Source organism: Lissotriton vulgaris, chromosome 5 (assembly GCF_964263255.1).
Source record: "Lissotriton vulgaris chromosome 5, aLisVul1.2, whole genome shotgun sequence".
Lineage (NCBI taxonomy): Eukaryota > Metazoa > Chordata > Amphibia > Caudata > Salamandridae > Lissotriton > Lissotriton vulgaris.
In genome coordinates this window covers 1,528,653,193-1,528,680,117 of record NC_141693.1, presented here as the reverse complement: position 1 = coordinate 1,528,680,117, position 26,925 = coordinate 1,528,653,193, and the positions used below count along the sequence as shown (strand labels likewise).

Genomic DNA, 26,925 nt, shown 5'->3' with positions numbered 1-26,925 from the left:
TGGCACACTGAAGGTGATTTATGTGATTGTGGTCTAGTGTGTTTTACCTATAATACAAAGTGCCATTTTTTATATATTTACACATTGCTTCTGGGATAAACCGGACTGTTCTGCCAAGCTACCAAGGGGGTGATCAGGGGTTATCTTGGGTGTGTAACTCCCTTACCCTGACTAGAGTGGTGAGTTCTGCCTGGATTACTCACATACCCTAGCCAAATCAAAACCCCATTTCTAACAGACAGGTTCATCTCCTTTAGACTTAACAAGCCCTTACTTAAGAAGCCAACTATTTACTTTGGCATCATACCAAAGCTTAGTCATACCTAAGACTCGTCCTTGCAGCAAAAGCCTTGGAAATACTAAGAAGAAACATGAACATTCTCTATTATCTATACCATGAGGGGACATTAGCTCGTACAAAACCCCACTGCAGACTGTAGTATTCCTATTCAGAGTGTTCTCTGTTGTTATGATATGCTGTTGCCTTAACGTTCCGTATGTGGGGGTTGAGGAGTTGGAGTGAGACATCTGTGGATGGTGGTTGTTCAAGCTGTCTCTCATTAATAAATTATCTTTAATCTACATTCCTGCCTACTGGAATACTTCATATTCTGCCGACGATCGGGATACGCGAAGAAAGAACCCATTTTGGAAGATTTTTTTTTTTTTTTTAAGAAAAGCGGATTTGAGAGACAGCGTTCACCAATACTAAAAGGTATCTATCTAATTTTGTGTAAGTTGATTGCACCAGCGGCAGCTTTAAAGTATGTGCCCTGATTGCACCAGCGGGAGTTTGTGAATTTTGAAGTATTTATTGAACTACTTCGTATTTAAGATTACAAGCACTGTGGAGATTTTTCACATAAATGTTCTGCTGTTAACGTGTTACTTCTCTATATGGTTTAATCTAAGTGCGCCAGAAAAGATATATTTTCGCCGATTGAAACTGTGGATTTTTAATGTATCGCTAAGAAGTTATGTGCATTTTTAAAAAAAGAAAGGAAAACACTCTCCAGAGTTCCACTACAAGCTGTGAACGTGCATTCTAACCACAGTATTCCTAGAATCTATCTTCTTCAGTGATATCCAGGATTCTGAGTGGCATATTGAGACTACGCTACAACCCCACTACACAGAGGTCAAAGTACACCACGCATACTTCAAAGTACGCTGTAGTATGCACAGCGGCCATTTTTTTTAATCGGGTTTCTGGTTTAGATAGTTATTTTTACTGTGTTTAATTCAACGGAGATAACCGAACAGATCTGAACGGAACACATTTGTGAAACTGGCGTCCATGCTATTACAAGATAATCTTTTGAATACAACTACCCATAGACTGCGGTGACTTCATTTATTGTTTTAGTCTATTTTTTTTTATTTATTATTATTGTTGGTTTCCTTCTCACTGTATTTGTAACCAAACATAGTTTTAGTGTGCAATATTAGGGTTATTTGGGGAAATAATTCGCCAAGTCAACTAACATTATTTCTCCTGCGCATTTTTTGCCAGTAGCTGGTGATCCCAAGATGGAATAGGATCTGTGGTACCCTACATTTTTAGCTTATGTAGATGTAGTAGTAGAAGAAGATGGATGCTCACCCAAGAGGAAGTTAGCACTTTTAAAGAACTGTTTATGCGGCGCTGGGCTCAAGGAATTGGAAAATGTGCCTCCCATCGAGGGTGCAGGTGATTTTAATATTTTTTAGGTTGTTGTAAAACAATAGAGTATTAGGTTTGGGAGGAAAAATAATACTGTCATGGACAGATTTAAATTGTATTCCCGAGCACAAAAAGAGGATGAATCTATTGAAATCTATGTGGCTGCTTTACGCACTTTAGCTGGGTCTTGCGCTTTTGAAACAATAAACTTTGAACAAGTTTTAAGAGATCAAATCATGATGAGGACGAAGAGTAAAAAGATTCAAGAACATTTGTGGATAGGAACTGAATCTACTCTCAGCGCAGTGTTAAATATTGCCAAAGGGATTGAGCAATCCAAATTATTTGTTAGTGAGATTAGAGGTCATGAAGTTAAAAGCAAAGCAGTGATTCCTGAAGTTTCAATAGTGAAAGCTTTTCCAAATTCCAAGAAGCCTTTGTTTACTACTTCCAAAAAAGAGAGAAAATAAATAGTTTGGAAAAAAATCCCAGATTATCTGTTACAGGTGTGGGGGTAGTGATCATGTTGGAAGCTACAAGGGCTGTCCAGCATGGAACAAAATATGCATAAAATGCAAGAAGCCAGGTCATTTTAATAAAATGTGCAAATCTTAACAAAAAGTGAATTTGTTGAATATGAAGAATGTGATAACTCTGAGCAATTCTCTGAAATCAACAGTTTATTGTGTGTTAGTGACACTGAATGTATATGTTTCCCAAGTGATATAATTGTGATCAATGGTGAAGACATCTCAATGCTTATTGATTCTTGTGCCTGGTATAGCATCATAGGCAGAAATGTTTTTAATATATTTTGGGGCACAATTAAATAGCCACCACCAGATATGGTGGTTATTCAGGCCATAAGATTGACTTGGGTGGGTTTATGTGGGCTGACATTAAATTTAAAGACAGAATGATAACGGGAAAGGTTTATGTTGCGACCAAAGGTGCATCAATTCTTGGATGGCCTTATCAACATGAGTTGGGTATTAAACTTGATCCTAATTCTTCACTGCCAATGTATGTGTTACCACCTGAAGACGACTTCACAATTCAAATAAAAGGAAAATTTCCTACTATTTTCTCTGATAAGTTAGGAGAATTTGTTAATTTTAAACACCGCATTATTCTTAAGGAAGGTGCTATTCCTGTTCGACATAAGGTTAGGAATGTACCATTGGCGTACCGTGATAAATTGAAAGCAATTTAGTCTGATCTAGTAACTAAGAAAATTATAGAACCCATTGAATCTTCACCTTGGGTTTCGCCAGTTGTTTTGTCCCTTAAGGGTAATGGCGAACTTCGCTTATGTGTGGACCTTCGGAGTTTAAACAAAGAAATCTGGATCGATAGGCATCCCTTACCCCACATTCACGAGCTTATTTTCACTCTTTCAGGAGCTTGTATATTTTCAACAATAGACCTAGCCAGTGCCTATCACCAGGTGGTCTTGCACGATGAGTCAAAATTTGTAACCAGTTTTATAACACCTGAAGGTATGTTCCAGTTTAGCCGTATGCCATTTGGTTTAGCTAGTGCGGCATCTGTTTTCCAAAGACTTATGAAGGAAGTCCTGGAGGGTTGTGAGGGGGCTATCGCCTTTCAGGATGACATTTTAATTTATGTGAAAAGTTTTGAAGATCATGACAGGAATCTAGAGAGAGTGTTAGAATGTGTACAAAAAAAGGGTTTGACTTTAAAGTTTTCGAAATGCAAGTTTATGCAGAGCAAGGTGGAATATCTTGGCCATGAGATTTCTTTTCAGGGAATTAAACCAAAGTTCAATCATATTCAGAGTATAGCTAAGGCACCAGCACCATCAAGTGAAGAACAACTGGTGCCATTTTTGGGGCTTACGGAATTTTATAGTAAATTCGTACAAGATTATTCTTCAAAGGTACATCCACTAGGATCATTTTTAAAGAAAGATGTTAAATTTGTATGGAACAGTGAGCAACAATCTGCGTTTGAATTGCTTAAACAAGAAATTGTTAATGCTCCCTTTTTAAGACCATTCGAGATGGGTAGGGAATGCATAGTGTGTGTTGATTCAAGCAATGTTGGTCTGGGTTCCGTGCGAATGCAAAAGGACAGGGGTGAAGAATATGTGGTTTCTTATGAGTCTAGAACTCTACGTGGTGCTGAATACAATTATTCTACTATTGAGAAGGAATTATTAGCATGCACTTGGGCAGTAGAACATTTTAGACAATTTCTTTGGGGAACTAAATTTCGCTTGTGAACAGACCACAAGCCTTTAATTAACATGTTAGCGGCTGGTGGTGGTAGGACTTTAACGGCACGCTTAGCACGTTTAGCTGCAAAATTACAAGAATTCCAATGTATAGTTGAATATGTTCCTGGTCGTCTAAATATACAAGCTGATTGCATGTCCAGATTTCCTCTAGTTAATTCAATTGGAAATTTCAAAAGGGATCTTGACGTTGCTTTCACGATTGATGATGTCAATGGTGGAATCAGGGGAGAGTTGTCAGATATTATTTCAGAAGCTGAATGGAGGGAAGCGATGTGTAATGATACCAACTTGTCCAGTGTAGCAAATTATTTGCAACATGGTTGTCCTGAAGAACGGAAACTATCAGGCAATGTTTTATCTTTTTGTAAAATAAGAGATGAACTCATGTTTGATCATGGTTTTATAACCAGGGGAGACCAGATAGTTCCTCCTACTGGATTGAGAGGAAAAATTATTTCTATGGCCCATGAGGGCAACATGGGAATGTCTAGCACTAAGAGGTGTATTTGTGAATTCTATTGGTGGGGCTGGTGTTGATAGAATGGTTGACAAATGGGTTAGTTCATGTTCTCCTTGTGCAAAGAGTGACAAAACTGTTAAACCACTAGCTGTGGGTGTTTCTCCCATTGAGTTTGTCACATGTCCTTGGAAGAAATTAGGGATACATCTTATCGGTCCTTTTGATCTTTCAATTAATAAGGATGTTTTCGCTTTGGTATTGATTGATTATTTCTCGAAATGGCCAGAGTTAAAGATAGTTGACACGATTGGGTCAACACAGGTGGTTACATTTTTAGATTACGTTTTTTGTATGGAAGGCATTCCTGCAGAGATCGTGTCGGATAATGGTCCGCAGTTTATTAGCAAGGGATTTGTGTCTTTTCTGGCTAGGTGTGGTATAGTGCATAAGAGTGTCAAATTATAATCCCCAGGCCAATGGTCAAACCGAACGCTTTAATAGAGTGGTTAAAGAATCGATTCAATTGGCTGTCAAAAGTAATTTAGATTGGAAAAAAGCATTACGTGCGACGTTATTGTCATATCGTATTTCTCCGAATTCTGTTACTGGTGTTTCTCCATTTGAGTTGTTGAGAGGTAGGAAACCAGGTTCTAAACTTCTACCTTGGTGGATGAAGGTTAAAATTCCTGGTGAGGTTTCAGTGGATTCTTCTACGGTCATAGACAAAGTTTTAAAGTATCAGGAGAAGATGAAGGGTAATTACTTGCAAGTATGCAATTGTAGTGGGAAGATTATAGTGGTAGATTTTGTGAGAGTCTAGTTTAGGAGAACTTTTGCTAACAAATTGAATAAATGGTCTAATCCATGCAAGGTTATAGAAATATTTTCCAAGGCTGTAAGAGTTAAGGGTGGTAAGATATGGAATTTTGGGCGGATTTCTCTATGCAAAGTTGTGAATTCAAAAGTAGGTTCACAATTAGGCTCACTTGAAAATAATAATGAGCCTTCTGGGAAGAAATCACTAAATTCAGATAGGAAAATTGACGAAACCTACTCTGCCATGTTGGATACTTTTGGGTGTGAATATCAAAGTGCCAATGTTAATGTTCCTGTTCCTGCAATTTCTCAAGGGGCGGTTGCTAGTGTAACTGACAATGGAAATGATGATAATATTGTTGTGCAATCTACTGACGTTACTGATATTTCTTAAAGGAAAAGTTCTCGTGCTAAACATACTCCTGTAAAATTGCGTGATTACGTCCATTGAACTTGTTTTTTTTGTATGTGTTTTGTTATTTTTTTTCTCTTTTCTTATTTATTTTTTTCTTCTTATTTTTCTCAAAGGAGGAAGGTGTGTAGTATTCCTATTCAGGGTGTTCTGTTAGAATTGTTCTGATATGCTGTTGCCTTAACGTTCCGTATGTGGGGGTTGAGGAGTTGGAGTGAGACATCTGTGGATGGTGGTTGTTCAAGCTGTCTCTCATTAATAAATTATCTTTAATCTACATTCCTGCCTACTGGAATACTTCACAGACCTCATAAAACCTTTGTGTTCAAAACAATGTGACTTGTTCACAAGCCCCTGTAAGTCGCACATTATGGTGGAGGAATAACAGGGTGACAGAATGAACCATTCATACGAACTGCAGATTCATCTCACTCCAACCCAATCAAGCCAAGATCCTGAAGGAAGTAATCAATACATGCCTCACTGAACACCTCATATACCACCAGCTCTACAACACCATGTATTCAGTATTGAGACTCAAACGCAGCATAGAGACCGCTCTTGTTGTAGCATCAGACAACATACGGATGGACCTAGACAGATGAGAAACTGTGGCTCTCATCCTCCTGGATTTCTCAGCAACGTTTGCCAGGGTCTCCATCTCCATCCTGATCAGATGACTGCACAGGGCTGGCATTCAGGGACCAACCCTCCAATGGATCTGCACATTCTTAAACAGAACAACTCAAACAGTCAACCTGCTGCTCTACTGCTCTGAAGCCTGAACCACTTCAACGTCTACATGATCCCATTGGCCAAAGCCATCAGTGCCCACAACATCAACATCCTCTCCTCTGTGATGACACACAACTTATATTGTCCTTCTAGGGCAAATCCCTCACACAAGAAACAAATTCACCACCTACTTGACCAGAGTGACTACCTAGATGAAGTCCAACTGTCTCATGTGGAGAAGTGTGGCTCAATGGTTAGAGTGGAGAAGTGTGGCTCAATGGTTAGAAGAGGCAGACCATGAAGCAGAAGTCAGACCCGGGACCAGGGTTCAATTCCCGATGCGGCAGGGTCTTGAGCCCAAAATGTCCACGGACTCGATACTTCTCGCTTCGGTGCCTGCTTGAATCACGGGTTCACACTCTGCAACTCTGGGCAATAGCTTGCTTAATCTCCACCATGGCCCCCGCGGCGGGATGCCTGGCTTTCACCTTGGGGGTGCCCAGTATGGGTTATCTCACAGGGAAAAACCAGGATGGGTTCCCAAAGCAAGCGCTTAGAGACCGTTGGTGATAATGCGCTATATAAATATAAATTACAATTACAAGCTGAACATCGCAAGACAGAAGTAATTTTTGGAAAGGATGCCTCACCCGGGGCCTTAACTGGTGGCCTACAGACCTCAGACCCACACCCAACCCCAGCCAATGCAAAGGAAACCTCAGCATTATCAATGATAACATGATGGACATGTCCGCACAGGTTCCCACCCTGAGAATGCTGAGAAAGATCTACAAGTTGCTACCAAACAATACCAGAAAGAGCATCATACAATCCCTCATCACCAGCAGGCCGGACTATGGGAACCCTTTTTGAGCAGGGCTCTCCAAATATCTAACAAAGTGACTGCAGACCATCCAGAACTCAGCAGCCTGACTCATTCTTAGCCTCCCAAGCTGGTTCCACATCATTCCACACCTGGGGAACTCCTCGGCCACATATAGAAAGCACTACACAACACTGGCCCAGCCTACATGAACAGCAGCATTCACTCCCTTCAGTATTCAAGTCACCTCTGCTCAGCTGGACTCTTACTAGCATGTCCCACACATTCACAAAAGCAGTACAGGAGGTCGAACATTCTCTTACTTCAATTCTAAACCATAGAATTACCTTCCAATATACATCAGGGCCTCCTTCTCTCATCATGATTGTGCAAGAAGATGAAAACCTAATTTTTAGGTATATCATCCCGCACCTATCAGGCCAGCCTCCCACACCTGTACAGTACCAAATACTCTCACGTGTGATAGTGCGGTATACAAAGACATATAACATAACATTACCATTCATATCGGTATCTCCACAACACATTTAAAATATGACTAGTTTTTATCTGGAATGGGGAATAACTACTCGGACCTTGAAACGCTGGGATCTTTTACAAGCAGTTTTCCCCACTTCAACAGAAAAAAAGATTACATTTTCACCGATTCTGATCAGCAAGAACAAGTCCGATAGTGGGCTGATGGGAATTGGGGGAGTTAGGTGGGCAGCTAGCTCTGCAGGTAAGGCATGGCCTGATCTGGGTGGGAATTGCAATTGTTTGATTCCGTGTACTGTTGCAGATGATACAGTCGGAGGTTGTAATGCTAGACAAAGCCCCTGCAGCAGTACAGACAGGCCTGGTGTCTCCAGGCCCAGAATTATGGGGTCAGAAGTTTGCATGAAGAGAGTGAATTGCACAACTAGCGTTAACCCTTTTGGGGAAATATCACAATTCTTAATGAGTGACTAAGTGGACACTTCTCCCTTCCAGGATGCAAAGTTCCATGAATAGGAATGTGTTCTAAGACTGGTATTCCATTAAAGTTGTATCCCAATTTCCATCTTGTGAAAGTTAGAGCAGATCCATCAAGGTTCAGACGGCTTAAAGTATGGACTGCATTACTACATATTCTTGAGAATCACTTTAGCATGTTACATTTTGGATAGACCAAGAAAAGTCAATGCATGTGTGCTGCTGAAATAGATAAAAGAAAAAATAACAAAAATCAGATTGTGCTGCTGCTCCTCAGCAATACGGACAGTGTGGGGCTACTGCCTCCCAGCAAGAAGATGGATGACAACGCAGCTGCATTCACAACTTAAGCGGCGCTCTTCAACCATTACTTAGGTAAATTTAGCGCTGTAAAATATTTGCAAGAAAGTTTTTAGGACAGGAGGAATTTCAGATTTGTAGTTAAAACTTATATTTTCTTCAACAAATATTTGACATCAGTGAAGGATTATTATCTTGTATAGTTAAATTCTTCAATTTATGGACTATCACTCATTGCATTGTTTTTGAACATCATATATAATTATGCGCCGCGATTTAGCAAACGCCCTATTTTAATAAAATAACTGAAATAAAATATGGATGTGTGCAAGTATGTTTTTCTTCATAAAAATTAAACTTAAACCAGCCATTACATATTTCATAATTACAAAACTATCCAGATAACTCTACTGCTAGAAACATAGACTCATTTGGGGAAAAAACAAGTCAGATCTCCTATAACGACATATGGCAAATAATACCAAGGCAGAATTTAGGGCTGGCTTTAGTATTGTGGGTGCCCGTTGCAACAGTGTTTATTGAACCCACCCCCAATGACCACCTTAGTCACAGATTCCCGACTATCACCCTTTAAGAGTGCCCCCTCGAGCCTCCATATCCATTCTCGCTCAGATGCATTTAACTAGCTTTATCGTACCACTCATACCAGTGTATGATGTCACAGCACTTTACATCACATACACATTACACAGAGACAATCAAACGTGTAATCAGTGTATAGAACATGTGTAAGACAGAGGTTTTCGAGGTGTAGGAGTCCCATCTCATCCTTACTGGTAGGCAGTATAGTTTAAGAGGCTTTGTCTGAGAAGCACAAACTCATAATTGAAAACAGAACACCAGAGTTGGGGGTTCTCTTTAATAATAAGAATCGATTTCTACCCAAATGAACTCTTTTCCCAACTTTAGTCTATCCTCAGACCTATACTTTGCAATGTGTATTCAGTTCTTTGATGATAAATCGTTGTTCTATATTAGAATTTTAACTTATGAACTGCAAGTAACAAAAGGGTGTCTCTTAGAAAAGCAGAAACCCACCTACCTATTTACATTATATGCACTTTGTGATCTGCAGGGTTCACGTTCTTTGTGGCAGTCCTATTAATCCTCTCTACTATATTTTATGATCAGTCAAAACCTCACCTAAAAAACCTATCTCTCTCCAGGAAGAAAATGAATCACCTGAGTTATCTTAGGATTATTATTGTTGCCTGAAAATTGCTAGAGGCAAGGAACGTGGCATCAGGCGCTTTTAAAATAAAAATGAGATTACAAATCGGGCACCCCTGAAGTTAGTACCCGGTGCGGTGGCACCAGTCTCACTGCCCGAGATCTGGCCCTGCTTCTGATCATACATAGATAATAGATGTGGATGCATGGAGTAGGCTCTACCCCCATTGCAGCATGTGAGGGGTTGAGGCTGGCCATTATTAACTAAAAGATAGGGCAGATTATACGTTGCCCTCTTGTTGACTGCACGGTTCATGCCACTGAAGTAGGCACTCTGTAGAACAGTGCCCATTGGCTGAGTTTAACTACATAGGCAGACGATGGGAAGGGAAACCTGGTAATTACCGGCAGTGATTCAATTACAGCCAGATGGTGCCCTGTGGTGAAGAGTACCACACATGCTGTTCACCTCATGATAGCGCTGTTGATCTCCTTCTGCAGTCTGTGATTCTCCTTTGCCTCATCAGTTCGCCTACAATTCAGCTTTTTGGACTGAAGCTATAAGTGCAGCATGGTGATGGTCTGAGATGGCCTCCATTTCTTCTCAGTTCCTACCCCTTCCCAAAGCACACTCACAATGGGAGCAAGTCAAGCAGCAGAATGATGTTCTTCATGATACACTCTGAACACTGAATAGCGGAGCTGTGGGCTGACCAATAAGGTGACATTTCATTCAAAGCAGTGACTGAATGGTGCTTGTAGGAAGGTACCTCCTGACTATGGTTGCCCCCAACTTTTTGCCCTGTGTTTTAGCTGGTTTTTGACATAGTCGACCTGGGGCCCTGCCAATCAGGACCCCAGGCCTACTGCTCTCTCTGTAAAATGGATTCCATGTACCCTAGGTGCATTTCCAATTGGTACTGGGCCACCTTATCAGACCCTGTAACTCAGGGCATAGGTGTACCCAGGGCTGCCAGGGGCTGCAGCATGTATTATGCCACCCCTGGCTGGCCTCCTAAATTTGACACAACTGGCTGCATGACAGCTGGGGCAAAGTCGTGTAATCACCCTTTGCTTTAGGTATAGTAGCTCTATATCTAACCATACAATGGACACCCGAGTTCCTATCAGTCACTCCTATGGCAGGCCTTGACAATCCTGAAGGCAGAGTGCGTGGGCTCGTGTGAACTAGGTTCTGGCCCGAGCCGAGCCCGGTTGCAGCTTACGGAATCAAGACCCAATGGCTGTTCCATGATAACGCGTACCACATCGGTAACTTCGGTGTCGCGTTATCAAGGCATGTCGAGTAAGGTGTCATACGAATCGGGATGCTGCCCTCTCACCAATCCTGGCGACGAGGTTAGCATTCCGCCCTTCTAGATGGACACGACATGTACGTAACTGTGAACCCCGGTTAAAGTTAACTAAAGCCTTAGCTCCACAAAATGGATGCTGCCACCACAGACACAAGTCTGACCTCCTGCTGCTGGGAGTCCTTCCAGCGAGGAGCGCTTGGACAAAGGGTTTCCTGTCGAGGGCGGTGTTCGCACCGTCCCAGACAGGGTTTGTGTATTCTGGGTAGGTAGGGCTTTTGCGAGAAGGTGACTGCGGAGTGGCACCCCGGTGCTCACTACGCATCTGCCGGTCAGAACCAGTTCCAGGGGCGCCAGCCCTGGCCTGGGGAAAGTCCGGCAGGGGAGAGGGGTGTAACTACCCCCCTTCCTGGTCCCACCCTTAGGGCAGGACCTAGCCATGTACCCACCCCTTTCTTTAGAATAAAGGCCGGAGCGGGGACCCTTCCAAATTAGATCATCTTTGAATCAAGAATACTTTCTACGAAAGGACTTCGAGACTCTTCTCAAGATTTCTCCCTTGTGACTAAGGAGTAGTCACCCTGCATCAGCGGGCACCATCTAAGAACTCTGCGGTTTGCTGCAAGTCCTTCCTCAAGGATCCGACGGACCAGCTCGACAAGAACCGACTTCCCTGGCACCTCTGACCTCTACCCACGTCATCAGCTCAGCTGTGATCTGTGGGTGCGACGAGACCTCGAGGGACCGGCCATCTTCAAAACCTGCACGCTTTCTTAACCAGCACGACCATCGAAGCAATTCTCTGGTGAGTGCTCTGGGGTCCGAGAAGCCCCGACCCTGAGCAGCTCCAGCTCCGAAGTGCAGTCTCCCAGCATCTCCACGATCTGCGTGGGGCCCTTCTGCTCGCTGCTCAGCACGTTGTCTGGTCACTAGCCGCTGGCTTGTGCCCTTCCTTGACGACATCCGACAACCAACACTGCTGGTCTGGTTGCTCCAGACCGGCCCTTGCTCCCTTTCTCGAGAGGAGCACCCCGGACCCTCCTGGTCCATCCAAGACGCCATCTTAGGCCCACCACGTGGCCCGAGATCTGCCAAGGCTTGTTGCCCCAATCCTGGGCCCAGCGACGCCGACAGCATCATCCTTCGTGGGACAGCTCGCACCTCCATCCTGGTCGCCGACAACGCCTCCTGGTCCGTGAGACTGCAGAGCCTGGCGTCACCCACTCACCTGGTCGAGGTGACGGCCAACCGGTGCCCTCCGGGTACCCTCTGACTACTGGCTAGTAGTACGAACTTGGTCCCCTCTGCTTTCAGGTATCATCGATCTCTGATCCAGGCTTGGATCTCTACGAACTATTCATCACTGGTCGCCGGCCAGCAACTCCTTTTCTTCCGGCTCCTGGCTCGTCAGCAAAGACCCCCGACGCCTGTAAGACTTGTGCAGCCGCAGCCCTCGTGGCTAGGTAACTTCGGCATTTCGGTGCCTGCATAGCCTCTTTACTCTAGGGTCCTGAGTCCCTCGCTTCCGACTTGCCTTATCGGGTCCGCCCGAGACCACTAAACTTTCCGTGCCCCCGGGCACTTGTTTTTAATTGTGCACTTGAAGTATTTTCCTAAGAGATTTGGTTTGTGCTTAGTACCCTGTCCTCATAAAGAGTACAGGGCTGTTGTGATTCTTAATAAATATACTGTTTATTTTCATAACACTTGTGTGATGTCCTTTCACTTGGTGTTCAAGGGGTATGTGATGGTATAACAGCTGGCTTAACACGCCCTCTCGAGTCTTTAGCCTTAGACTGCTCGTATCCACGCTACTAGGATAGCTGGTCTATAGGTTGACTTACAACCAATCACCATAAGGGTCGTTTGGAACGATACATAGCGGTCGCTAGAATAGCGAACGCTGCATATCGGGCCAACTTCTCACATTGGTGAGCAGCGGGTGGGATTTGAGCTTGCTGTTGTTTTACCACACGTATCCTAAGAATATCTTGTTGAAAGATCACATAAGTACTGTTAGTACATATAACTAAAGCTTAGAATACTCTGAGTTCTACTGAACCAGCTGTTGTAGCTCCTCAAGGCTTAGCACACCTTGGCTGCAACTCTTAGCAAGGGATCAGTAGGTAAACACATAGTGTAGGTAGGTGCATCACTTACACCACACTAGAAACAGTATGTCGGACAAAGGAGGAAACTCTGAGTCTCCCCTTGTGTCAGTTGACCCTCCACAGGTCATCCCTTCAAGATATACTGTGCTGAGCTTCAAGGAGTTAAGACAAGTGTGTCACTCCAGGAAGATCAAGCAGGGGTCTAACCCCACAACTTCCTTTCTGATTGGTCTCTTGGAGACTTATGATGCCAGAAAAGCTGAGACCCTTCTTAGCTCTTCTAATCCAGAAGGAGGTATGCCTCCCCTTGAGGGAACCAGAGGTGACCCTGACCTCATCCACCTCTCAACTGAGAACGAAGATGTGGAGGATGATGAGGATGAGGATCCCTCTGGGGATGAGGCAGACAAGGGACAGGTAGAAGTCGTTAGACTAAGCAGGTCCAACTTAAGCAAACATGACAGTGGTACTGGGGGACCCCTGGGGCCACTATCAGGTCAGCTTAACATTGGGAATGGACGAGCCAGATCTCTGTCAAGAGACTCTGGCAGATCCCTTCAAACCAATGGCTCTCACAACTCTTCTCAAAGAGGGATGACGTCCCCTCAGAGGAGAGTGTACGAAGCTAAAGAAAGGGCAGCTAATCTGAGGATTGAAAGGGAAGAACTTGCCCTGGCCAAAGAGAGGCTTGCCTTTGCTAGAGAGCAACAGTTAAGTGGGGCAGTCCCCACTGGTGGCAGCATTGTACCTAGCAATAGGGAAAGGAGTTTTGATACGAAACACCTTGGTAAGATAGTGCCCCCCTTTAAACAAGGGGACGACATCCACAAATGGATTACTGCTTTGGAGAGGGCCTGCACTGTGCAGGGTGTTCCCCAGAGTCAGTGGGCAGCTATCTTGTGGCTCTCCTTTGAAGGTAAAGGTAGAGACAAGCTCCTCACCACAAGGGTAGAGGATGCTAATAATTACCACGTCTTGAAGAGTACACTGGTTGATGGGTTTGGTTTAACCACTGAACAATACAGGATGCTGTTCAGAGACACCCAGAAAACTCAGTCTCAAGATTGGACTGACTTTGTTGATTGTGCCACTAAGGCTTTTGAAGGCTGGCTACTGGGTAGTAAGGTTACTGATTTTAAAGGATTGTATAATCTAATTATGAGGGAGCAAATCTTAAATAATTGTCAGAACCAGCTATTTCATCAGCACCTGGTAGACTCTGAGTTGACCTCTCCACAGGAATTGGGTAAGAGGGCAGACAAATGGGTCAGAACCAGGGTTAGGCCTAAAAACCAGGGTGGTGACCAGAAAAAGGAATCAACCAAGCCTCAAGAGAAGGGTGGGGATAAATCCACAGAGAAGACTTCCCAAGGGCCCCAAAACTCCAACAAGGGTGGTGGGTCCCAGAACACTCCTTCAGAACAGAAGAAACCTTATTGCCATACCTGTAAACAGGTGGGTCATTACAAAAGTGATGCCAGTTGCCCTAAAAATAGTAATAAGGGAAATATACCCCCAGGTAATACTCCTAAACCTCCTGTTACCACTAGTGGTAATCCCCCAGGTGGTGGGAGTGCCCCCAAGAATGTGGTGGGCATTACTCTGGGCCAACAGGAGGACTATGGCCTAGCCAGGTTCCCTGACCACACTCTTGTCTGTGAGACTGGCATGGGGTTTGCCAACTTCACTACTGGACCCCACATTTTGGGAAAGTATAGACAAGAAGTTTTAGTGAATGGTCAGCAAGTTGAGGCATTCAGAGACACAGGGGCCAGCCTCACCATGGTGAGTGACCATCTGGTCCCCTCTGCTCAACTGACCCCTGGTTTTACTTATCAGGTGACAGACATTCATGGAGTGAAGAGAAGGCATCCCATGGCAGTAGTCAAGCTCAGTTGGGGTAATGTCACAGGGCCCATGAGAGTGGCAGTGACAGATAACCTACCTGTAGATTGCTCACTGGGGAATGACCTGGAACTCTCAGCATGGTCTGAGGTGGAGCAAGAAACTCATTCCAGAATGATAGGCCTATCCAGACAGGTTAGTGAGGCAGTAATAGCTACAGCCCCAGTCCAAGCACCATTCCTCCCTGAAAAGGTTGGAAGGGCAGTGGTAGCCACTGCCCAGGCTCAGACAGACTTTCCAGAACAGGATAGGAGGGCTGTGACAGTCACAGCCCAAACACAGACTGAGTGCCCTCCTGAAAAGGTTGGCAAGGTTGAAATGGTCTCAGCCTCTACTCAGACAGATAGTGAGGTTATGAAGCCTGAAACAATGGATCACTCCACTCAAACAGAGAGCATTGAGGAGGAAGAAGAGCCTTCCCCCTCCCAGACACTAGGTGAGAGCCAGCCTCCTCAGGGAACTGACTCTACCCCTGTTGAAGGAACTGCCCCAGAGGTAGTCAGGCCTAGCCTGGCAGTGCCCCTGATGGCAGGGGACCCTTCCCAGGTGGGACCCAGTCTGGAGCAGGTAACCTGCACCTCTCTACCCTGCCTCAGTCAGCCCAGGGCTGTGGAGGTCAGGGAGGCCAGTGGTGGACCCCAAAGGGCCCCCTGTCCAAAAGAACCACTTAATCAGCAGATTAGGGTCACTGAAGCTGGTAAACCTAGCCAAGTGAAAATAAGTCAGACTCCTGAGGGATCCCCCTTAAAAGTAGTTAGGGACCTCCCACAGCTGGACACTGTTGGGCACAGCCAAACATGGGGCCTAAAAACCCCAGACCTGACCTGTCCCTCCAGTAAGCCAAACAGAGGGACTCAGCCTCCAGCTTTAGGTAGCCAGAGGCTGACCCTGAGAGCTCAGTGCATCTCAGCTAAAGAAAGAAAGGCACACATGATGGATGGTGATTGGAGGAAGTTGAGCCCAAAGGTAGAGGAGCCTCACTTCAGTACTCCATCCCAGCATCAGCCTTCTTCTTTCCCAAGACACACCAGAGACAGAGATTCCCTATGGTGGAGACCCTCAGATACCCTTAGGGTGAGGGGTTGCCTAGTGGACCATGACACAGGGGGAAACCAAGCCAGAGCTGGTCCTTCCTTATATGGCCACTTAGGTAATAGAGGCTTACCTGGACAAGGATAGCCTTATCTCCTTTCGTTTGGGGGGGGGGGGGTTGTGTAGGAAGGTACCTCCTGACTATGGTTGCCCCCAACTTTTTGCCCTGTGTTTTAGCTGGTTTTTGACATAGTCGACCTGGGGCCCTGCCAATCAGGACCCCAGGCCTACTGCTCTCTCTGTAAAATGGATTCCATGTACCCTAGGTGCATTTCCAATTGGTACTGGGCCACCTTATCAGACCCTGTAACTCAGGGCATAGGTGTACCCAGGGCTGCCAGGGGCTGCAGCATGTATTATGCCACCCCTGGCTGGCCTCCTCAATTTGACACAACTGGCTGCATGACAGCTGGGGCAAAGTCGTGTAATCACCCTTTGCTTTAGGTATAGTAGCTCTATATCTAACCATACAATGGACACCCGAGTTCCTATCAGTCACTCCTATGGCAGGCCTTGACAATCCTGAAGGCAGAGTGCGTGGGCTCGTGTGAACTAGGTTCTGGCCTGAGCCGAGCCCGGTTGCAGCTTGCGGAATCAAGACCCAATGGCTGTTCCATGATAACGCGTACCACATCGGTAACTTCGGTGTCGCGTTATCAAGGCATGTCGAGTAAGGTGTCATACGAATCGGGATGCTGCCCTCTCACCAATCCTGGCGACGAGGTTAGCATTCCGCCCTTCTAGAGGGACACGACATGTACGTAACTGTGAACCCCGGTTAAAGTTAACTAAAGCCTCAGCTCCACAAAATGGATGCTGCCACCACAGACACGAGTCTGACCTCCTGCTGCTGGGAGTCCTTCCAGCGAGGAGCGCTTGGACAAAGGGTTTCCTGTCGAGGGCGGTGTTCGCACCGTCCCAGACAGGGTTTGTGTATTCTGGGTAGGTAGGGCTTTTGCGAGAAGGTGACTGCGGAGTGGCACCCCGGTGCTCACTACGCATCTGCCGGTCAGAACCAGTTCCAGGGGCGCCAGCCCTGGCCTGGGGAAAGTCCGGCAGGGGAGAGGGGTGTAACTACCCCCCTTCCTGGTCCCACCCTTAGGGCAGGACCTAGTCATGTACCCACCCCTTTCTTTAGAATAAAGGCCGGAGCGGGGACCCTTCCAAATTAGATCATCTTTGAATCAAGAATACTTTCTACGAAAGGACTTCGAGACTCTTCTCAAGATTTCTCCCTTGTGACTAAGGAGTAGTCACCCTGCATCAGCGGGCACCATCTAAGAACTCTGCGGTTTGCTGCAAGTCCTTCCTCAAGGATCCGACGGACCAGCTCGACGAGAACCGACTTCCCTGGCACCTCTGACCTCTACCCACGTCATCAGCTCAGCTGTGATCTGTGGGTGCGACGAGACCTCGAGGGACCGGCCATCATCAAAACCTGCACGCTTTCTTAACCAGCACGACCATCGAAGCAATTCTCTGGTGAGTGCTCTGGGGTCCGAGAAGCCCCGACCCTGAGCAGCTCCAGCTCCGAAGTGCAGTCTCCCAGCATCTCCACGATCTGCGTGGGGCCCTTCTGCTCGCTGCTCAGCACGTTGTCTGGTCACTAGCCGCTGGCTTGTGCCCTTCCTTGACGACATCCGACAACCAACACTGCTGGTCTGGTTGCTCCAGACCGGCCCTTGCTCCCTTTCTCGAGAGGAGCACCCCGGACCCTCCTGGTCCATCCAAGACGCCATCTTAGGCCCACCACGTGGCCCGAGATCTGCCAAGGCTTGTTGCCCCAATCCTGGGCCCAGCGACGCCGACAGCATCATCCTTCGTGGGACAGCTCGCACCTCCATCCTGGTCGCCGACAACGCCTCCTGGTCCGTGAGACTGCAGAGCCTGGCGTCGCCCACTCACCTGGTCGAGGTGACGGCCAACCGGTGCCCTCCGGGTACCCTCTGACTACTGGCTAGTAGTACGAACTTGGTCCCCTCTGCTTTCAGGTATCATCGATCTCTGATCCAGGCTTGGATCTCTACGAACTATTCATCACTGGTCGCCGGCCAGCAACTCCTTTTCTTCCGGCTCCTGGCTCGTCAGCAAAGACCCCCGACGCCTGTAAGACTTGTGCAGCCGCAGCCCTCGTGGCTAGGTAACTTCGGCATTTCGGTGCCTGCATAGCCTCTTTACTCTAGGGTCCCGAGTCCCTCGCTTCCGACTTGCCTTATCGGGTCCGCCCGAGACCACTAAACTTTCCGTGCCCCCGGGCACTTGTTTTTAATTGTGCACTTGAAGTATTTTCCTAAGAGATTTGGTTTGTGCTTAGTACCCTGTCCTCATAAAGAGTACAGGGCTGTTGTGATTCTTAATAAATATACTGTTTATTTTCATAACACTTGTGTGGTGTCCTTTCACTTGGTGTTCAAGGGGTATGTGATGGTATAACAGCTGGCTTAACACGCCCTCTCGAGTCTTTAGCCTTAGACTGCTCGTATCCACGCTACTAGGATAGCTGGTCTATAGGTTGACTTACAACCAATCACCATAAGGGTCGTTTGGAACGATACATAGCGGTCGCTAGAATAGCGAACGCTGCATATCGGGCCAACTTCTCACAGTGCTGACCCAATTACCCGCTTTTGGTATGATGATTGAGGGCTGATCCTGGCTTTGAGTGACACATCAGCAAAGGCAGATCTGAAGCCAGTTTAAGATCTTCTAGATTTATATATTTTTTAGAGTTTGTCAGTGAACTAAAACTTTATTATCCCATGCCTAAAATAAACTACACTAAATATAAATGGCTGAATGTCAAAAAGGGTTACCTGCCATTAACTGAAATATTCTACCATATCTTGTGTCCTGGCAAAGGTGTCAGTCGTGGATTTTGTCATTTATATCCTGAATAATAGAACTATCCTTTACAGTTCAAGTGAAGAGTCCATATGAGTGTTGCAAGGCAGCTGACTTCATAACAACCCTGTCTGTTGAAGAGTTGGTGAGTGAGGCTGGCCAGAAAGAGCTACTGAAACTAGAAGAACTACTGGAAGGTAAATAATTTGATCAGAACATGTTCATATTTTCTGATAATTTTGAACACTGAGAAATAGGCTTTTTGTGAGTTTTAATTACAGTAACAGTTTTACATATTCATCACGTCGAAGGACTTTCAAACCATAGGAGTAATGTGCTATAGAAAAAAAGGTGATACAGAGAAGTACAAAACAAAATAAGCGTGTCCTATATGTAATGCGTTCATCTAAAGGTGGCCTAAGTTTATAGACTCAGCAATTCAGACTAGACTTATTTTGTTAATTTATCGTTTACCATATTTGGGTTAGTTTGCCATGAAATGCATGAAATAGAGGTGGTTGAATGGTGATATTTGTTTAAGGGAAAGGTGATCTTGAGAGCATGTATTACAAAGAGTTAAATATCTGAAACTTCCATGACCTTATAAAGGAACTCATCCTTTGGCCTTGTTCCTTAATTTAAGAAAAAAACACCTTAATTAAAAAACTTTATTTAATTTAAGAAAAAAAGTATTTAAGGAACCCCCCAGCCCCCCTTCCCCAAAAAAACAAAAAAAACCTGATCCTTTTAGTTGGTCTAACTATAGTTCAATTTCTCTTCTGCCCACTCTGGCCAACATTCTGGAAAATCACATGAATCAACAGCTCATGTTGTATACAAGGCTTAATGTCGACTCCAAACCTTGCAATCGGGCTTTAGAGCAGGCCATAGCACGGAGCTGTCTCTCCTCGCCGTGAGAGAACTTCTAAGGCATCAATTAGACAATGGTTGCACAACTGTGCTCATTCCCTTAGACCTCGGCACAGCTTTTGACACAGTGAATCACTAAAATCTACTTTAAATACTAGAGGTTATGGGTGTGCAGGATATGTCCCTGTGTTGGCTGGGCTCTTTCCTGCAAGATTGTGGTTTCTAGGTCTCCACTCATCAGCACTGTTCGAAGCCACACCCTCTTCTATCTGATGTGCTCCAGGATTCACACCCAGTCCAACCCTTTTTAAACTTTAGGTAAGGCCTTGTGCAGATATTGTAAACAACTGCGGTCCTTCTCTCCTCTCATACTGCGACGACACTCAAATCATTGTCTACCTGTCATCTCAAGAGAATTGTAGTGCAGAGGCCCAAACAGCTGCCTTACACAACTTTCTTCCTGGATAAATGCTAATTCCCTCAGGCTGAATGCAGATAAGACCAAGGTTCTTGAGGTTCCGTGACGGTTCCGTGACGATTTGAACCCGTGTTTTCAAGTTTGTCGGAAATACATAATATTGGTATCAGCGAACCGCAAATGATCCATTTAGTATATCCTGGTGTTTTCGCTACGCTACAAGCAAGAGCAATCCTTTTATTGACATATTTCTGATCTACCCACGGCATCCATCTTAGATCATGACCGCCATTTTGTGTTTTCTTGCCCTCACATACGCAATAACCTCTGATCACTCCACTTCGATTAAGGACACGTAGCCTTAGCCGGAGATTCACCTCTTGCATGACACGTGCACCTTAAACCAGATCACGCTGTAGCTGCATGACTCGACAAAGGCTACCTCCTCTGCCCGAGGCCAGTCCTGCTAAACTGGTCTTCGTGCCCATTGTCCTGATCATGATTAGGCGGCCGAAGCCGGTAGCCTTGCCCATTTACAACCCACAAGCATCTCTTATCCCGCTTTCCTATCTTCCACACCTGGCTCAGTTCCTTTCTTTCTGACTCTTTATTAGGGGGAGGTAACGAACTTTACGATGAGGCGGTCCGGCTCTTGAATGCAATATTGACAAGGGATTGTGATGAACTAGTGGGAACCCCTCTTCGTAGATGTTTTGTATCAGATTTTATCAACAGTTCCTGTGCACACCAAATATTTATTGTCTACGACACAAAGGTTTTGGGAATGTACCAACATGTGGAGAATTCGCCTGAAGGCCAAAAACTAGTATATAAGGAGCAACCCGCTTTGTACAAATTGAACAGGCTCCTGGTTACTGCCCGTGTGTAGTATCTGTGACTTCTGTGTCCCTGCAGTAATAAACCTTTGGTCTTTGACGCCACCATCGAGAAGCCCGTGTTTCTGTTCATTTGTGCACCAAGGCAGGTGGAACTCCGGGGTCTTTGGGTGTTGTTCCCTGACACCTCTGGACGGAACCAAAAAGTCCAGAACTCCAATTGGCGCCCAACGTGGGGCGACGTCATTCGGTACCGGTCCAAAAGCCTGAAGAGTTCGAGAAGCTTCGTGTGAAGATTCCTGAGGGAGGCGCCCCACTTCATCGATCCCGGCATATCGCAAAAGTGGCCCGAAGTTCTCTTCCACGAGGGTTTCCCGTTCAGGACGGCTGCAGTGGGCCGTTGCCTTGACCGTCGCCCTGTCTTGGACCCGAGGTGCAGTCCTTAGTACGGCGAAACGTGACGGGTTTCTCCTTGGTGACGTCTTCAGTGACTCAGTTAAGTATTTAGTGATAGCTAGCTGGTTACTTTTGTGAGGATTGTTAAAATCCTTGATAGGTTCTTGGTTTGGTTTGGTTTTGTAAGATTATCACTGGTTGTTCTAGTTACGATAATCTATTTGGTTTAGTTTGGGTATCGATACATCAGTTCGTTTTGGTAGGCCTAAGTTCTTGGTTCGAGTGCACATATTTGTTCCGTGTTTGTTTGTTTAGTGTTCCGGACTGAAAATGGTAAGTCGGAAAATGTTGTCTTGTTTTGGTTGCAACCGTGACTCACGATTGGAGGACTCATGTCTGGTTCCTCCGATTGGGACTCCCCTATATGATTTATATTGCAAATTTGGTGTGGGTCCTATATCTTATAATGAGGTATGGGTCCGTTATTGTAAGAAGGATGGTGTCCTTAGTTGGCCACTGCATGGTAGTTTTGAACCAGAGATTCTCGACAACTTAGAAGCGAAATTGTTTAAGAAGAAAGCCCGGCCGGCAATGTTTGATTCTTTCCGTTATTGGCGAAAAGAATCCAAACAGAGAGAAATGAAAAGGTTGAAGAAAGAACAGAAAGAACAAGAAGAGTTAACTCTAGAGCAAGCGGCTAAGCAGTTGCAGGCTAATGAGTGTGAGAAGGCCATAGATGTAGCAATTAGAGAGCATAACTTAGCGATTGACAAATGTTATCCTGCCTTGCCATCGAAAATGGCTAAGATACTGGAGGATTCCGAAAATGATCCTCTACTATCTTATCTGTTAAGGTCACCTCCACCGTACGCACAAGGTGCTGCGGCTCCACTTGTCCCGAATGTTCAATTGCCGGTTGCTGGACAACCTGGTGTTCCTGCTCCTGTCCCCCAGAATCAAGTTCCTGTACCTCCTGTGATGAATGTGAATGTTCCTACAGCTCCTCCTCTTCCTGCACTGCCAGCCTCTATACCTACTTCTGTACCTACTGTTCCACAAACTATTTTTCTCGATACTCCTACTGTTCCATTATCTATTCCTACCTCTACTGCGTTCTCTACGTCTGCGAGTGTGCTAACTCCACTTTCTGTTCGTCGAAGAATCACTGATTCTGTTACTAATATGCTGTCTCCTTTATATAAAACTTTAATTAAGACTCCTACTCCTGACTCTGTTCAGAGACGTAGTCAGCTTCCAAGTACTGAGGAACGAGGAATTTTAGATTCCACGGCTCTCAGATGGATTTCGAAGAGTAGAAGATATAGTACGAGAGATGTGTTAGACACATTTATGCAGTGGAAGGAACCAACGCAACGGTACGTCTTTGATGAGATGTGCTCGTTGTTACGTGAGGAAATAGAAGAAGACGATGTCGAATCAGATTTGGAAGATTTAATTAGAGTTCAAAAAGAGTTTGCTGCTGGAATGATAGTGGGTGATAATATAAAGGAAGCGATGGAACTTATTTTAAGTTTTAGGAATGATCCATCTCTTCGTTCACCGAGAGACTTAGAAAAAGGTAAAATAAAGCTAAGTCGCCAATATCCTATGAGGGAGGTTCCTCCAATTTGGCGCGAAGCAATACAACGTGATGATAATGCTGGTATTGCAGCTGCTCCAGCACAGTTCCAACGAGTGTGGATACACATTCCATGGAAGCGAGCTGAAGTGTTAGCGGTGAAGCAGGCCTTGCCAGATCCACGCAAGAATCCAGCTGGATATTACAAGGAATTAACACAAACAGTTGAGGCTTGTATAATGAACTTAGCGGACATCGATATGTTGTTCGGTAACGTAGTTCCGCAACCAGTATGGGCTAAAATTCGTAGAGAGGATCATCAAGCTGCCTTAGGTGGTGATTGGGCAGCTATCACTGCAGCAGATGGTCAGCAAATAGGTGGTGCAAAACCCGAACCTCTAATTGCTAATCTTCCAGGTAGAATAATTGATCTAATGAAGACTTTGATGCCAGCATTGCGTGTAAATTGGGACAAGCTGTCAGCATGCAGGCAGAAGAAAGATGAAAGTGTCTCCGACTTCTTCACGAGGTTTGAAGAGACTTTTGTAGATCATAGTGGTCAGGGCATGAGTACAGAAGGAGGACAAAGACTGTTTGTCGATAAATTTGTGCATAATTTGTTACCTGAATTATGCAATAAATTAAAGGATTCAGAAAGTGCTTGGGCTGTATCCACAACAGCGCAAATACTTGCGACTGCACAGTACTATGAAAATAGGGATAAAGAGGAAAAGGAAAAATCAGAAAAGAAAACGAAAGATTTAAAAACTAAAGTTCTTTTGCAACAGGCGTATCCGCCTCGCACGAATCAATCTAATACGCAGCAAGGTTCGTACCAAAGGACAGATTATAGCTCATCAAGACCTCAATACCAGTGGAATCAGTGTGCGTACTGTAAGAAAGAGGGTCACTATAAAAATGAATGTCCGATCTTAGCGCAAAATAATGCAGCAGCAGCTCAGAAAGGTCGTGGTGGTTTTGTGCAGAATTCTAGAGGTCGAGGACGAGGTGCTATGCCTCCACAAACGAATGATCGTCCCTCCAATCACTTTGATCAACGAAATGGACAATCTACTCAGCAAAATAGATCTCAACAATACCTTGTTGAGGACTATTGTGAAGTAGATGAGGGTTTTCAGCAAAATGGGTACTAGGACAGCCATGGACAGAGAGAGGGAGTAGTATCAGTTCCAGTAGATCAGAGTGGGCCTTATGTCGCAGTAGCAACATCAGGTGTAGTCGAACCGTTTCTGTTGGATACTGGTGCCGCAAAAAGTTCTATCATTCATGCGAAACTCCCTGGCGCACCTTTGTCCGGCTCAACAAATGTTTCCGTAGGATTTTCAGGCGCCCCTGTTTACAACCCGATATCTGGTCCTTTGTCTATTTCTGTTGGACCGTGCCAATTGAAAGCACCCCTGATTTTGACGACAGGTTGTAATGAAAATCTGCTTGGTTTAGATTTGTTAAAACGACTATATGCGACATTGTACTGTTCTCCGGAAGGAGTACAACTTACATTGGGTAAAAATATCACCTCTCCGATGTACTTGTCAATGGACGCACTCCCGCCAGAGCTACGCTCACTCCCTGATTCTCTTTGGGCGACTGGTCCTAATGATGTAGGTCTCCTAGAAATTCCACCGTATGTGGTAACTTTGAAAACAAATGTAAAATTTCCAAGAATTCCCCAATATAAAATATCTAGTGAAGGAGAGCGTGCACTTTTATTGATTGTGCAAGATTTGATTAAGAAAGGTGTGGTTGAAGAAACTAGAGGCAATGTGTGTAACAGTCCTGTATTGCCGATTCTGAAGCGAACTGACCCTACAAAACCTCCAGTTTATAGGTTTGTCATAGACCTTAGAGAAGTTAATAAGATTGTAGTCCCGCAGTTTCCTGTAGTGCCAGACATTACTGCCTTGTTAACATTGATTCCTGCTACAGCTACATGGTTCTCAGTTATTGACTTAAAGAATGCCTTTTTCAGCATTCCGATAGCCGAAGAAAGTAGGGATATTTTCGGCTTCTGTCTAGGAGGTCGCAGTTTTAGATTTAAACGAGCTCCACAAGGCTATTGTGAGAGTCCATCCATTTACAGTCAAGCATTAAAAAGCCAGTTAGATTCTTTTGTCCTTCCTCCAGGTTCTGCCCTAGTACAGTACGTAGACGATCTTCTAGTAGCTGCCGATGACAAGGAAACTTGCAAAGCAGCTACAATTTCCCTATTACATCATTTGTCTAATTTGAATCACAAGGTGTCTCCTTCCAAAATGCAATACTGCTGCCAAGAAGTGACCTACCTAGGTCATCTCTTGTCAAAGGAGGGAAGGAAGTTGACCCCAGAGAGAATAAAAGCAATTACGCAGATGAGTGTTCCACGCACACAGAGAGAAGTACGTGCCTTCCTGGGTATTACCTCTTACTGTAGACAGTGGATCCCAAATTTTTCTCTTTTAGCGAAACCATTGGTAGCTTTGACTGGGAAAAATGTTCCGAGTCCGGTGCCATGGTCTGATGAATGTCAAGAGAGTTTTACTGAATTACGAAAAGCATTGTGTTCAGCTCCTGTATTGGGTACACCTGATTACAGTAAGCCATTCACACTCTACGTTCACGAGAAAGAAGGTTGCGCGTTGAGTGTTCTGACACAGAAGTTTGGTGATAAACAACGCCCTTGTGCGTATTTTTCATCAACATTAGATCCGGTAGCCAGAGCGTTGCCTAGTTGTTTGAGAGCTACAGCGGCAGCTGCGGCTTCCATTCGACAATCTGCTGGTTTGGTGATGAATAACATGCTAGTGGTCATGGTTCCTCATGCAGTGGATACACTCATGAACCGAACGAAGACTCAACACCTTACTAGTGCGAGATTATCTGGTTACGAGCTGACATTACTAGCGAGTCATATTCAGATCAAAAGATGTAATGTATTGAATCCAGCAACATTGTTGCCGACTGATCAAGAGTCGAGTGATTCCGAGCCACATGATTGCTGTTTCAAAACGGAGGAAGAGACAAAAGGGCGTATTGATTTGAAAGATACTCCGCTATCAGATCCGGATGGTACGCTGTATGTGGACGGGTCATGTTTTAAATTGGAGAATGGTGATGTGACTGCTGCTTACGCAGTAACGACTTTGAAGACGATTGTGGAGACTGCAAGAGTGAGTCAGAATTCTGCCCAAGCTGCAGAATTGATAGCTCTAACGAGAGCGTGTGTCTTAGCTGAGGGAAAGAGAGTGAATGTGTTTACAGATAGTCAGTACGCGTTTGGCGTGGCCCATAGTTTTGGCCGGTTGTGGAGAGAAAGAGGTTTCATTACGTCCCATGGGACTAAGATCCAACATGGTCAGCTAGTTAACGACTTGTTGGAATCTCTAACCTTGCCGACTGAAGTTGCGATTGTGAAGTGCAGTGCTCATAAAGCAATCACGGATGATGTTGGTCGCGGGAATGCTTTTGCTGACGAAATTGCTAAACAGACAGCTAGAGACACGATGAGCAGAATGTATGTTGCTACGTCTGCAAGATGGATTGCTGAGTCTGGAATGTGTGAGGATACTATGGAAAGTGTGAAAGAGATTCAGAAAGAAGCAACTGAGGAAGAGAAACGTGTATGGAGAGAAAGTACGGGCAAGTTGGACTCGAATGGATGTTGGATTGATTTGACAGAACAGCAGCGTTGGATGTTGCCCGATGCGTATGTGCTTGCAGTAGTGACGATGGCGCATGGAGTAGCGCATATAAGTTCTAAAGGGATCTGTAAGATGTTAGCTCCGGTCTGGAAGAATGAGGGAATCAGTAAGTGTGCAGAGAGAGTGGTGAAAAATTGTATGGGATGTTTGATGCATAATCCTGGCAAGGGAACTCCAACTCCAGCTGGTCATTTCGCTCCTCCTTCCTGCCCCTTTGAAGTGATTCAGTTA

The 26,925-nt window shown here is 45.1% G+C and overlaps 1 protein-coding gene across 2 annotated transcripts in view; it reads left to right on the top strand.

Moving 5' to 3' along the window:
- The window catches only part of LOC147712934 (cytosolic phospholipase A2 gamma-like), a 646,694-nt gene that overhangs the window by 451,900 nt on the left and 167,869 nt on the right, over positions 1-26,925 (top strand). The window contains exon 11 of one of the 2 annotated variants that reach the window (XM_086920395.1): positions 18,972-19,094. The exons of the other annotated variant lie outside the window; for it this stretch is intronic. Within the exon in view, the coding sequence (XP_086776521.1) occupies positions 18,972-19,094 (123 nt within the window). The remainder of the gene's footprint in view (positions 1-18,971; positions 19,095-26,925) is intronic. 2 annotated transcript variants of the gene reach the window in all.